General features: G+C 49.3%; 1 protein-coding gene across 2 annotated transcripts in view; it reads left to right on the top strand.

Annotated features, from left to right (window-relative positions):
• The first annotated feature begins 1,003 nt into the window (after positions 1-1,003).
• The window catches only part of SMS (spermine synthase), a 127,377-nt gene continuing 113,548 nt past the window's right edge, over positions 1,004-14,832 (top strand). The window contains exon 1 of one of the 2 annotated variants that reach the window (XM_033948760.1): positions 1,004-1,291. In XM_033948760.1, the coding sequence (XP_033804651.1) occupies positions 1,240-1,291 (52 nt within the window). In that variant the 5' untranslated portion in view covers positions 1,004-1,239. Of the gene's footprint in view, positions 1,292-1,424; positions 1,738-14,832 lie in introns of those variants that run through there. The other variant, XM_033948761.1, reaches the window with a different exon arrangement.

Below are 14,832 nucleotides of genomic sequence, written 5' to 3'. Positions count from 1 at the left end.
TCTGTCTGCCCCTTCCCTTTCTTCCCCTATAGGTCTGGCATCTTCCCTTTCCTCCCCATTCCCGTGGTCCAGTAGGTCTCTTATCCTTCCCGTGCTGACCCCCTCTCCTCCCCCCCCAGGATGTGGTGCTTGCTCACCGGGTACTGATGTAACTCTTTGACCATTGGCAACATGAGTACAATAAACACGTTGCCTTTGGTGACCCAGAAGCTTTCTCTCATCTACTGCTTCCCGGCCTGGAGAGTTACAGCAGCAGTGCCTGGTGAGCAAGCACCGGATCCCACAAGGTGAGGGGAAGAGGACTCTGAATAGGTGCATGAGCTGCTATAAGGTTATTAGTTGTAAAATTAAAAAGCCACCTGGACTCCCGACAGGGTCCTCAAAAAGAGGACATGTCTGGGGCAACCTGGACATCTTGAACCCTGGATTTTCCAGCTACAGTAAAAATGGCCTTAGAGCAGCTTAGTCAAAGGACCCCAGAAATGCTCCTACACATTGCAATTAAAAGAAAAACATATGAAAGAAACCTTTCAGCAACCATTATTAAAGCACTTGAGATTTTTTTTTTAATATAAATCTTTATTGATTTTTAAACTTTGACAGTGCAATACAATTACTTGAACATAAATATTTCATAAAACGCACTATTAAATACACAATTTATACATAAAACAATCATTTCCGCACCTCCTCCCAATTATTAATACAAGAAGACAATTATGTGTTTACAAAATTATAATTAAGTAATTTTAATAATCAAAATACATTTCCCTCCCCTGGATGTGTAAGGAAAATCAACAAAAAATAAACAAATAAATAAATACTTGCCAATTATTACGATGTAACAAATACAGTCAATGGGCTTCACACTCTATTAAATGCACTACTCAACCCCAAACACTCCGCATTCCAGACCTAGGTGCATTTATGTTAAATCTTTTATTATTATTGAAGCTCTCAACATACAAATTGTCCAAAGAAAAGCCCAGAGCACAAACCCTCGAATGCCGCCACTTCTGCTGAGCCGCCGGGCCAGGGCGCCGAACAGTGGGCGTGTCGCTGCCTCGCGCCGCCCCTCACCAGCGGGCGCGCGCGCCCGTGAGCCTCTGCGCTCGCCGGCAAGCGCAGAGCACGAGCTGCAGGAGCGGCAGCGGCGGCTACGGCTCGGCAACGGCGCCCGGTTCCCCTCGCAGCGCGGCGGCCGCCTCCTCCAGGCATGGCACAGGGCTCTCCCTCACTATGGCAACAGCAGCGCGACACCACATCCTCGACTTCACGCTCCGGGGCTCAGGTAAAAAAACAAACAAAAAAAAACACCACAACAATTCCCCCCCACCCCTCCTCACCCCGAACAAATAGCCCCCGAGGGACGTCGGTGGAGCCGGAGCCGGGCCCGTGCGGCGCTCGCAGGTCTCGGGAGCACGTCGTCGCGCGCCCCCTTCCCCCCACCGTACAGGTGGGGGAGCAGCTGCTCGCGTGGAGCGGAGGGGGGAGGGGGGTTCACACGGGCGCTTTCCGGGCCCGGGCTCCGTCCTTCCTCCGCCTCTCGGACCCTGGAGCCCTGAAAGCTGCAGAAACGGGCATTCTCTCCCCACCCCCTCCCGGCGCGTTAAAACGAGCCACCCGCGTTCAAGGAGGGGAGGGGGGGTGGTTTCTCTCCAGAGCTGCCTTTGCCCAGATCCTGTTGCTCCTCCTGCCCGGGCTTCTGTAGATGTCGCAGCAAATACGTTCGCCCTGGTGAGGCTTAAAAGTGCATTGTTCGGGGGGGGGGGGGGGGGTGTTTTTCTCTCTCTTTTTCAGTGACCTTGTCCTGAGAGCCTGAGGCGGTGCACGGATGAGATAGAAAAGATATTGTTCCCCTGGGATCCTTAGCATGGGAACACGTTCTCTCTTTTTTTTCCCCCCTTATGCCTACTTTTTAATAGATATTGCACAGAAAAAGTGGCACATAGATGCTGACTGCACCTTCACAGTATCCCACACGCGCTCTCATATGACTCCACTTGGATTTTGCAAATGCCGTAGTCTTTCCCTCTCCCCGTACTTCTAGATATTCGGCTATGCATCCCTCGCTTAGGATGTTGTAGATCGCCTCACTAAGGGGGCTTTTGCAGTGACATGTGCTAGGCTTTTGCACGGGATTAGGATGGCTTTAGTACTACACCGTTTGTGGGCGCACAGATGAAGGGGAGAGGGGGGGTGTTGCCCAAAGCCTAACCCAGTTCAGCGTCCTGAATTAGAGACCAGTGCCTAGCTTTTTTTTTTTTTAAAAGGTTGTGATGAGAATAATGATCTATTCTGCCCAGAGGCAGATGAGTGTGCAGCTGAGTGCAAGACTTAAGTTTTTAATGCCCAGTCTAAGGAAGCAGAAAGTAATCTGGGGTGAAGTGCTGGTTAAGTGGACTCCTAGACCAATAAACGCTGATGGCCCCATCCCAGACTCACATAATGCTGGTGGGCCTAAATTTCCCACCCCCTCCCAAATGCCCATCCTATTTGCCTGTGGTCCTTTTCTCCCCCCCTTCCCCCCATGTACTTTAAAGATATAAGGCTGGAGTGAACCGCACTTGATCCTGCCTCTGCCAGCAGGGCCAGCCTACCAAATAAGGGAATTATTGCCTGCACCGTACACCCATTGTTCAAAATGCTGGTATAGAGGCAGGATCAACTGGATATTGTTCTGCCTTCCATCTTTAAGGTTTATGTGTGTGGGGTGGGGGATTTGTAGGGCTTCAGAGGGTGTTTAGGGGAGGTTCCCCTGCTGCCATTTGTAAAGTAGGGAGTTCAGGGAGCACCTCAGTATTTGTAGGAGTGGAGGGTCTCAGGGGTCATCTTTATTTTTTTATTTTTGGTAGTGTTTGTGGGGAGGTCCAGTTGCGGTGAGGATGGGGGAGGGGGCAGCAGCGGCACGCGCAATGGTTAAAGCTAAAGCCTCAGCACTCTGAGGTTGTGGGTTCAAACCCACATGGCTCCTTGTGACCCTGAGCAAGTCATCTAATCCTCCCATTGCCTCAGGTACATTAGATAGATTGTGAGCCCACCAGGAAAGACAGGGAAAAATGCTTGAGTACCTGAATAAATTAATGTAAACCATTCTGAGCTCCCCTGGAAGAACAGTATAAAAAAATAGAATAAATAATGCAATAAATAGCATAGACCCAAATGTGTATGCATCTGATGAGCTTGGTACATACTTTTTATATCCAGGTTATTTCCATGCTGTTTGGTTACTTCATTGGGGAGCTGATGCTTTGCTTTAGGAAGCTGGGCACTAAGGGCCTGATTCTGTAAATGGCACCTACCGCGAGTCATTCAAAGTTAGGTACTGTTCATAGAATCGCTTCTAGCGGCACCTAACAAATTAGGCGCCAGTATATTAGGCCAGAGGTTTTTTTTAGGCTAAAATATTGGCACCTAACTCATCCACTCCCAAGCTCCACACCTACTTTTCGGGCAAATGCCTCGATGTAGACACTGACATCGCGCCTAACGAGTTAGACCCATACCTGGAAATTTATTATTATTTTAAAATTGTTTTATAATGGTGCTGTTCAATTAAGAGCACCGATTGTCAATTAAAAAATTGATTTAGGTGCCTAGATCGGCTAGGTGCCTAACTATAGGCGTCTTATAGAATCAGGCCCTAAGTGTTGGTGCACATTTCTAATGCATGCTTACTAGTGCTGCCCGATTCAGGAATAAAAATTTCAATTCGATTCAGCCTATTGAATTGGTGATTCAATTCGATTTTCCTGCCCAATTGGGTGTTTTTTTCAAACATCCTGGTGGGTTTATTTTATAGCCCCTTTACCTTCTCCTAACCACACTGGTGCCATGGTGTAAACTGAATAAACCAAAAAGACTTTTATCCCAAGACAAGCAGGCAGCATATTCTCTACATGTGGGTGATGTCATCTACAGGAGCCCCGACACGGACAGCTTTTCAAGCAAACTTGATTGAAGATTTCAAGTTTGCTGGTGCTGCACCACGCATGTGTGTGCCCTCCTGCTCCACTAGAGGGCGCATCCTCTCCTCGTGGTCTTCAGCTCTTAGTTTTCCATGGAGCCAGAAAGCCCTGTTGTTTTTCTCTCCGTGTCTACGTGCCTTTCTAGCACCGCGGCTTCTTTGTTTTAGTTGCGGGAGTCACTGTGCGCTTTTTTCTTTGTTCTTTGCAAGTTTTCGTGTGTTTTTGCAGTTCGCCGCAGCCTGTTTTTTCCTTATGTCCCGGCCTCTTACTGGGTTTAAAAAGTGCTCGCAGTGCGGTCGGCTGCTGTCCATAACCGACCCACACCGCTAGTGCGTCCTGTGCCTGGGGGCTGATCATCCAACCGACTCTTGCCCCAGGTGTGCCACTTTCCAGTCGCGTGCCCTGCGTCGTCGTCGGGCCCGCATGGCTGAGCTGTTTGTGGTGGAGCCGGCCTTGGTTTCGACTCTGATCTCGGCCCCGGCCTCGAAGACTTGGCCCCAAGTAAGCTGCCCTCGACTTCGAAGGGACCGACCTCGAAGTCCTTGGCTCCGGGTAAGTCCCCTCTTCCTTCTTCAGGGTCAGCGTCGGCGAAGAAGTCAACCTCTGAGTCTCTGGCCGTCCATGGGGGGAGTGCTGTCCTGCCGGCCTCAACGAGACCCTCTAAGCCTTCCAAGCATGCTTCCGCCTCCAGGGAATACTCATCTTCGAGGTCGCCCTCGGTGGAATGCACTGCTACATGGAACATGCCCAGCATGATGTCGGTGCCCGTGTTCCAGGATATGTTCCGGGCTATGATTTCCTCGGAACTCTCCTCGGCTTTGGCCCACTTAACCCCGGCCTCGACTTCACGTGTGGCAGACCAGTCTGAGCATCGTGTCGAGGCCCCTCAGGGCAGGGTGCGTCGGTCTCTGCGTCTTTCCTCTTCAGAGGCGTTCCTCGCCTTCGGGGCATCCGAGGTCGAAGCGCTGGTCGGGGCGTGCCTCGACCTCGTCTCGCCACTTCACAAGGCGGGGCTGGTTGCATGACCAGGGCTCTCCAGGTCTCGGAGTTGACTTTGTCCAACCCTCGGTTGTTCAAGTCCCCTTCCCGGTCCGGGGCTCCGCGCCGGGAGGTCCCGGCTTCACAGGGGTCCCCTTCTTTTTCCCGAGGCGTGTCTCCTCGGCGCCGTTGGACCTCGGTTCCTCGGACCCCGATGTCCTCCCCTCGGGAGTCCTCGAAGTGTCGACAGTCCTCGACCCTGCCCCGTTCTCTCAGCGGAGAGTCGTGGGGCTCGGGTCATGGGGACACGGATAGGCCACCTCACTACTCTCGGGAGGCTTCTCCCTCTTTTTCGGCGGTGCTTCATTCTCGCTCGACCACCACCATGGAGGGCCGGTCGGATGGTCAGTCCTCTTCCTTCACAACATTCGTCCAGGACATTGGGAAGGCGCTCCATCTTGACCTTCAGTCGGACTCCAAGTACACCAAGGAGTTCTTGGAGGAGATGGATCTGCCCTGTCCTCCTCGGGAGTCCTTACGGCTCCCTTTGAATCCGGTGCTGCGCCAGGCTTTTTTCCGGAATTTGGAGACCCCTTATGTGGTCCCTGCTATTCTGTCCAAGATGGAGTCTCGATACAGGATGGTCCCCTGCCCATGGTTTGAGAAGGCTCAACTTTTCCACCAGTCTTTGCTGGTGGAATCATCTTTGAAGAAGTCTCATCCGTCCAGGGTGTCTGCGGCTGTCCCGCCTTGCCGGGAAGGGAGGACGATGGATAAGTTTGGCAGATGCCCCTACCAAAACTCCATGATGGTTCACCGGGTCTTGAATTATACTTTTACATTCACTTCTTATCTCAAGGTTCTGGACAAATCCTTGCCCGCCTTTCAGGAGGACTTGCCCGCCTCGCGCCGTGGGGAGTTTCGACAGCTGGTGGACTCTCTGTTGCAGCTTCGTCTGCACATGATTCATGCGGCTTATGATGCTTTTGAGCTTTCCTCGAGGGTCCCCACCTTTGCGGTTGCCATGCGACGATTGGCGTGGCTGTGGATCGTTGATATGGACCCTAACCTTCAGAATCGGTTGGCAAACCTTCCCTGTTTAGGCAATGAACTCTTCGATGACTCTATCGAGGCGGCTACAAAACGCCTCTCCGAACACGAACGTTCTTTTGCATCCTTGGTGCGGTCCAAGCCAAAGCCCACTCCTCCCAAGGCCTATCGGTTGCCGCAGAAGTCCACGCTTGCTTTTTTGCGTCCTCCCTGACGCCAGCAGCGGTAGGGGCTCCCCCCAAGCCTCAGACCCCGGCTGCGACTAAACCCGCGCTGTCCTTTTGATGGGCTGGCCTCCTCCGTGTTGGGTCCCGCTCCTCTCCCTATTGGGGGCCGCCTCCGTGCCTTTTATCCGGTCTTGGAAAGCATCACCTCGGATGCTTGGGTCCTCTCGGTGATCAGAGAGGGGTATTCGCTGAATTTCCGGGAGTTGCCGCTGGACTGTCCTCCCGGCATGTCTCTTTCGAACCGAGTGCAGCTTCCGTTGTTTCTTCTGGAGGCTCGGGTTCTTCTTCGCCTGCGAGCGGTGGAGGAGGTTGCCCCTTGTCAGCGGGGGCGGGGTTTTTACTCCCACTATTTCTTGGTCCCCAAAAAGACCGGGGACCCCCGGCCTATCCTGGATCTCGTTCGGGAGAAGTTCCGGATGCTTTCACTCCCCATACTGTATCCCTTGATAGACGGGGGGGACTGGTTGTGTTCCCTCGATCTGAAGGAGGCGTACACTCACGTTCCGGTGTATCCAGCTTGCCGCCGGTTCCTTTGGTTTCAGGTGGGGTACCTGCATCTTCAATATCGTGTCTCGTGGTGATGGCTGCGGCCCTCAGGTCCCAAGGACTCCAGGTCTTTCCGTACCTCGACGACTGGTTGATCAAAGCCCCGTCGAGGGCTGGAGTTATTTCAGCGGCCCGTCCTTCAAAGTCTGGGGTTCGAGGTCAGCTTCCCGAAATCTCAGCTGTGCCCCACTCAGTCTCTACAGTTCATCGGGGCCGTACTGGACACGGTTCGCCTACGATCTTTTCTGCCTCCTCGTCGGGCCACCCTGGTTCAGCTGAGCCAGTCGGTTTCCCTGCGGGATTCGGTCTCGGCCAGGCAGATGATGATTCTGCTGGGTCACATGACCTCCATCGTCCATGTCACGCCGTTCGCCAGGCTGCATCTTTGGGTTCCTCAGTGGACCTTGGCGTCTCAATGGTGTCAGGATCCCGCTTCCCAGCACATTGCGGTGACTCCTTCCTTGAGACGCTCGCTCCGTTGGTGGACCAACTCTTCCAATCTTTCCAGAACATAAGAACATAAGCAGTGCCTCAGGTTGCTCTTTCTCGCTCCTCCGCATCACAAGGTCCTGACCACGGACTCCTCGGCGTATGCCTGGGGGGCTCACCTCGACGGTCTTCGGACTTGGGGCATTTGGTCGAGTGCAGATTATCGTTGTCATATCAATCTGCTGGAACTTTGGCCCATTTACCTTGCCCTGGTTGATTTTCATCATCTGCTTCAGGACCGGGTGGTCCTGGTGCGCACGGACAACCAGGTGGCGATGTATTACGTCAACAAGCAGGGGGGCACAGGTTCCCTGTCTCTCTGCAAGGAGGCTCTTCACCTTTGGGATTGGGCGTTCCACCACAACATCTTTCTTCATGCAGTTTATATCCAGGGAGAGCAAAACTGTCTGGCGGACAAGTTGAGTCGCCTTCTGCAGCCGCACGAGTGGTCTCTCCATTCCCAGACTCTGCATCAAGTGTTCGTTCGCTGGGGAACTCCGCAGATCGATCTGTTCGCCTCCCCCCTCAATCACAAGTTGCCTCAATTCTGCTCAAGGATGTACTCCCCGGACTGTCTCGAGGCGGATGCGTTCCTCTTGGATTGGGAGGGCAGATTCATTTATGCGTTTCCACCTTTCCCTCTGATTTTAAGGACACTTGTGCATCTCAGGTCGGCGCATGCTGACATGATTCTGATTGTTCCTCGGTGGCCTCGGCAGCCGTGGTTCTCTCTGCTTCTGCAACTCAATGTCAGGGACCTTCTACTTCAGACTGTTTTTTCTTCTCTGCTGTCTCAGAATCGGAGTTCACTGCTGCATCCCAATCTGCAATCTCTTCATCTGACGGCTTGGTTCTTTTCTACCTGTCCCCTTCTCTTAGGTTGTCTCGGTCGGTGCAGGATGTCCTTGAGGCTTCTCGGAAGGCTTCTAAGAGGCAGTGCTATTCTCAGAAGTGGACTCGTTTCTCCACATGTGTGCTTCGCATCGTGTGGAACCTCTGTCTGCTTCGTTGTCCTCGGTTCTGGAATATTTGCTTCATTTGTCTCAATCTGGCCTCAAGACCAATTCGGTTCGTGTTCATCTCAGTGCGATTGCTGCCTTTCATCGGCAGCTTGATGGGAAATCGCTTTCTGTTCACCCTGTGGTTTCTCGTTTTATGAGGGGTCTCTTGCATGTCCATCCTCCCCTCAAGCCTCCACCTGTGGTTTGGGATCTTAATGTGGTTCTTGCTCAGTTGATGAAACCTCCCTTTGAACCCATGGATAAAGCTCATCTGAAGTTCCTTACTTGGAAAGTGATCTTCCTGCTTGCACTCACGTCTGTTCGCAGAGTCAGTGAGCTGCAGGCGCTGGTGATGGACCCGCCTTTTACTGTATTTCATCATGACAAGGTGGTCCTGCACATTCATCCTAAGTTCTTGCCTAAGGTGATTTCGGATTTCCATCTTAATCAGTCTGTTGTTCTTCCGGTGTTTTTTCTCAAGCCCCATTCTCATCCTGGGGAGGTGGCTTTGCATACTCTTGACTGTAAGAGGGCGTTGGCTTTCTATCTTCAACGCACCCAGTCGCATCGGAGGGTTCCTCAACTTTTCTTGTCCTTTGATCCTAATTGGTTGGGTCGTCCTGTTTCCAAGCGCACCTTGTCCAACTGGTTGGCTGCTTGTATTTCCTTCTGCTACGCTCAGGCTGGTCTCTCGCTGCGTGGTCGGGTTACGGGGCATAAAGTCCGAGCGATGGCGGCTTCTGTCGCTTTCCTCAGGTCCACGCCAATTGAGGAGATCTGTAAGGCTTCTACTTGGTCTTCGGTTCATACCTTCACCTCTCATTACTGTCTGGATACTTTGTCCAGAAGCGACGGCCGGTTTGGCCAGTCATTTTGTGTAATCTTTTTTCCTGAATTGCCAACTTTCCCTCCGTCCCTTTTTGGTTAGCTTGGAGGTCACCCACATGTAGAGAATATGCTGCCTGCTTGTCCTGGGATAAAGCACAGTTACTTACCGTAACAGGTGTTATCCAGGGACAGCAGGCAGATATTCTCGCAACCTCCCACCTCCCCGAGGTTGGCTTCTTTGCTAGCTATCTGAACTGAAGACCATGAGGAGGGGATGCGCCCTCTAGTGGAGCAGGAAGGCACCCACTTGCGTGGGCAGCACCAGCAAACTTGAAATCTTCAATCAAGTTTGCTTGAAAAGCTGTCCGCGTCGGGACTCCGTGATGACGCCACCCACATGTAAAGAATATCTGCCTGCTGTCCCTGGATAACACCTGTTACGGTAAGTAACTGTGCTTTCCTCTCTCTCTTAAATCCTAGCTCACATTTGCGGTCTAACACCAGCTCTGACAGGATACACATTTCAAATCTGGCATATTGTAATCAGAAAATGGAAAATACAATTAGTTTTTCTACCTTTTGTTGTCTGGTCATTATTCAAATCTTGTTGGTTTCAGGCTCTGGTTGTCTTCTGATAATTTGCTTGCCAAGGCCTCCATCTTTCTCCGTTCTAACCATCCATCTGCCACCTCTGTCCTCCCCTTCTCTCCCCAGGAGGTCTGGCATTTTTCCTTGTTTTTGTCTCCCTCCACAGATCCACCTTTTCTTAACAACCCTTTCATCCAGCATCTCTCCCTCCTTCCCCACCACCCCAGGGTCCACCATCTCTCACTTTCTTTTCCCAACTACCCTCCTATCCAGTATCTCTATCCCCCTCCACACCATCCCTTCTGTCCAACTTCTCTCCCTTTCTGTTCATTACCTCCCTAAATCCCATTGTCCATCATCTATCTCCCTCTCCTCTATTTTTAGACCCATTATTTCTTTCCCCCCCAATTCCGGTAAATGTGTGTCTCTTTGAATCCCCCCTTCCCTCCCTCCGTGTACTTCTACACCAGTGCCCCACCTTGAAGGTCTGTCCCCCCTTGAAGGGGTGCACCTCCCCCCCTTGAAGGCCTGCCTGTCCCCCCTGAAGGCCTATGCCACCATCCCTGGCAGATAACTTTTAGGGCCTACTCTTACCCGCCTCCCGGACCTCTCCACGCCATACCTGGTGATTTAGTGTTGAAGCGTGGCAGGAGCGATCTTCCTACGCTCCTTCCCCGTTCAGAGCCATCAACAAAAAAATGGCTGCCATGAGTTCCCGCTGTAGTCTTCTGAGACCACAAGAACTCACAGCAGCCATTTTTGTTGATCGCTCTGCATTTGAGCAGGCGCATAGGAAGATTGCTCCTGCCCTGCTTCACCACTAGGCCATCAGGTATGTCGTGGAGAGGTTGGGAGGCATGGGGTGGGTCAAAGTTCAGAAACTCATGAATAACCAAAGTCGCGAGTCCTAAACCCGCAAATTTGGAGGGAGAAGTGTACATACATAATAAATTATAACAGAAACGCAACACAAATATCCATCTGCAATTCCCATATCAGTACTACGAGGGTCATTTCATAAATAATGCACACTTTTTTTTTTTTATTTACATGTTTTTTGTTTTTTTTTCAAGTATTTCTTTACAGTCCTTCAATATAGTCTCCCTGCTTTGCAATGACTGAGTCCCAAGTTTCAAGTTTTTATTAATATTTGATGAATCGCTTATTTAGGTTGCTAAGCGATTTACAACTACTTAAAATAGTGTTATATAATTTAAACAAAGTAACTTCAAACTTACAGATCTAAGACACACACGAAATATGAGGGATGGAGGGGCAAAGTTACATGTTCTTGGTTTAAGAAAAAAGATAACAGAAAAAACAATAGGATGGGTAAAAGACTGAGTCAAAAATCTTCATCTAAAATTAGATATTAAATGCATCTTTAAAAAGATAACTTTTAAGAACATAAGAACATAAGCAATGCCTCTGCTGGGTCAGACCTGAGGTCCATTGTGCCCAGCAGTCCGCTCTCGCGGCGGCCCAACAGGTCCAAGACCTGTGCAGTAATCCTCTATCTATACCCCTTTATCCCCTTTTCCAGTAGGTAATTATCCAATCTTTTCTTAAACCCCATTACCGTACTCTGCCCTATTACGTCCTCTGGAAGCTCATTCCAGGTGTCCACCACACGTTGGGTAAAGAAGAACTTCCTAGCATTCGTTTTGAATCTGTCCCCTTTCAACTTTTCCGAGTGCCCTCTTGTTCTTTTATTTTTTGAAAGTTTGAAGAATCTGTCTCTCTCCACTTTCTCTATGCCCTTCATGATCTTGTAAGTTTCTATCATATCCCCTCTAAGTCTCCTCTTCTCCAGAGAAAAGAGACCCAATTTCTCCAATCTCTCAGCGTATGAAAGGTTTTCCATACCTTTTATCAGACATGTCGCTCTCCTCTGGACCCTTTCGAGTAACGCCATATCCTTCTTAAGATACGGCGACCAAAATTAGACACAGTACTCCAGATTGGTTAAGGTCTTTTTCCTCTCTAATATACTGGGGAAGTGAGTTCCACAGTTGGGGGGCCATTACTGAGAACATATCCTGTCTTCTAATACCTAAGATTTTCAATGAAGGGACCGGGAAGCTTCATTATTTCATCTAAAACACCGTTTTAGCTCGGATACCAAATGGCTCGGGTACCGGCGGAAGAAAGCTCTTCCAGAGATGCAAAACGATGTCCACGCATAGGTTGTTTCAACTTTGGGAAAAGGTCGAAGTCTGGTGGACTCATGTCTGGACTGTAAGGAGCATGAGGTAACACCTCCCAGCCATATTTGCACAGTTTTTCAATGACAAATAGAGAGCTCCATTTTCCCCACGACCAAAAAAATTTCAACGAGCTCAATCAAAAACCAAACAAATGATGAGTTTTTGCTTCACAGACAAAGTTCCATGTGGAAGAAGTGTCAACAGCAGTGTATTATTGTGATTTTTTTGCAAAAAATGTGCAGAAAAATGCACAAGCCAACCTCAGTTGCTCTTGGCTGAGCCACTCATTCTTCACATAGGGAATGTAATTTAAAAACTACACGAATACGGCTGGAAGGAGTTACCTCATGCTCCCTACAGTCCAGACATGAGACCACCAGACTTTTGAGCTTTTTCTAAAATTGAAACAACCTATGCGTGGACATTGTTTTGCATCTGTGGAAGAGCTTTTTTCCACCGGTACCCGAGCCATTGGGCAACTGAACTAAAACGGTGTCTTGGATGGAATAATGAAGCTTCCTGGACATTGGGACTCGGTCAATGCAAAGCAGGGAGACTATATTGAAGGATTGTAAAGAAATACTGTATTTGGGAGAAAAAAAAACAAAAACATGTAAATTTAAGAAAATAGTGTGCATTATTTATAAATGACCCTCGTATTTCATATCCCTGCACCCGGCTCATCATCATTCAGCAAAAACGAAATGTATCTTTTAACATCTTCCTAAACTGTCCCACACTATGACACAATCTCAGAGTTCCTGGTGAGGTATTTCATAACTGCGGACCAACCACCAAAATAGCTATCACATGAGTTTCTTATCTCTACCATATTCTCTGTAGCTAGTTTCATTACTGTTTCTGATCTCTGGTCGGTAAATCTTCAAAACTTGCAAAAACATACCAGTCCTTTGTGGATTATTGATAAGGTTTTCTACTGCACCCAATACATAGCTGACAATCTGTGTAGTTTTAACAAAGGTATAATCCCCTAATCATTCTGGCTGCGGAATTTAGGGGATTCCTTGTATGTCCATACATTTTTTAATTTCACTACTATTTTCATCTCTACCACCTCTTCCAGGGGGCATTCCCGGCATCTGCCACCCTCTCCATGAAAAAAATACTATCTGACACCACTCCTAAGTCAAGCACCCTGCAGCCTCAATTTATGTCCTCTTGTTCTACTGCTTCCCTGTCTCTGGAAAAGATTTGTATATTAATACATTTCAAGAACTTAAGCATCTATCAAATCTTCCCTGTACCTTCTTTCCACTAGGGCAGAGGTCGGCAGCCTTTTTTTACAGCAGAGCCAATTTATTCAAAATGTTTGACCCAAGTTTTACAAAGAGCCACAAGGTGTAACCTCTCTCCCATCCGACCCCTTGCAGGTCTCTAAACCTCTCATCCCACCTTCCCTCCCCTGCCCGTCCCCTTCTCACAACAACCCATAGCTAAGGTTCCCTCCCCTCCTCAGACCCCTGCTCTTTAATCTCCTTCCCAACTCCATGATGTCCCCCCAGGCATACCAAGGTACCTGGTGGTCCAGCAGGAGTCTTTGTGGCAGGATTGCAGCCCTCTCGCTTCTGCCTCCTCATGGCTGTCTTCTAAAATGGCTGCCGCGACCTCTTACGGCAGCTCGCAGTGCTATAAGAAATGCCACAAGGGCTGCAAGAGGTCATGGCAGCTATTTTAGGAGGCAGGAGCAAGAGGACAGTGCTCCTGCCGCTGGACCACTAGATACCTCAATAGTCCCGGGACAGGGGGTATTGTGAGGTTGGGAGGAAGATTTAAGATGGTGGCTGCCTCTACGGTGAAGTTCCAACTTTCTATTACTCTGGGTATTTGCCAAGTGTGCAGTTTTACATGGCCGTTTTGCCATTTTCTCAGTGGAATCTGTTGCTTTATGTTGGTTCTGTTTTCTCAGGACTTTCCCTGCTGTTCCACGCGCAGGATTTTTTTTTTTATTGCCCGTGACACGTTCCAGCACGTCTGTCTAGAGGAGTTTCCTGTGTCCTTTAAGCAACAGTTTCGTAGTTGCTCCTTAGTTTGACTGCACTGGAACTTACTCAGCAGCTCCAAGGTTGGCTTCAGGCCTCTACCTGCTGAGTTTATAGACTAACGCAGGTCGAGGCCTGCTCATAGCACTCCTAGGCAGCACAGAGCTATTTGAGTCATAATTGGCATCCTGCTTTTCCATCTTATCAAGTTTATTAAAATTTGATATCCCGCCTTATCCATGTTCAAAGCGATTATACAAAATGAAAAAACAAGTTTACAGCATCAAAAAAAAGAAGGGAAAACTAACTCATAAGACATAAAAACGTGAGACAAAGACAGACAATAAAGCAAAGACTAACTGGAACGAGAGGAAGAGGGGAAAGAACTACAATATTTGAATAGTAAAGAACAATTAAGGAACAAACAAAAAGGAGGGGAGACCAGAAGGAGCGACCTAATAGGCCGGTCTAATATTGTCTTAAACATCCTTAAAAGGACGGTAATGCGTCTGTAGAAGGGACATGTCCCGTCCCACGATTCTACTTTCTGTAGTGGTGGTGTTACAGATGTCATACACAGGTTTGACTTGTAGGTGATGGCCGCAGATATGATTTTATTGCTGCATTCCACTGACATGGTTTTAGACGCTGCACATATAGGGGCTTCGCAGTCTGTTGTGGTACAGGTCTTACATGCTATGTTCCACAGCTAAGACTTTCGACACTTCAGCGGCAGATGCCTTCATGCACACAGGCTTCGCAGCTGGATGTGGTTTGGTGTTATGTGGAGTCAACTGCCTCAAGCCTCTCTTCTACGAACCCTGGCCAGGGCTTCAGTCTCTGCAGAAAGCACCATTAGAACCATTAGGCTCTGTGCTGATCAAAGGACTCCTTGTAAAAACAGTGTTTCGCGTTACTTTAGCTTCAGCTCGCTGGATTTCAGAATTGCA

Source organism: Geotrypetes seraphini, chromosome 6, assembly GCF_902459505.1.
Source record: "Geotrypetes seraphini chromosome 6, aGeoSer1.1, whole genome shotgun sequence".
NCBI lineage: Eukaryota > Metazoa > Chordata > Amphibia > Gymnophiona > Dermophiidae > Geotrypetes > Geotrypetes seraphini.
The sequence above is the reverse complement of the archived record's forward strand: the minus strand, read 5'-3'. Positions and strand labels throughout refer to the sequence as shown.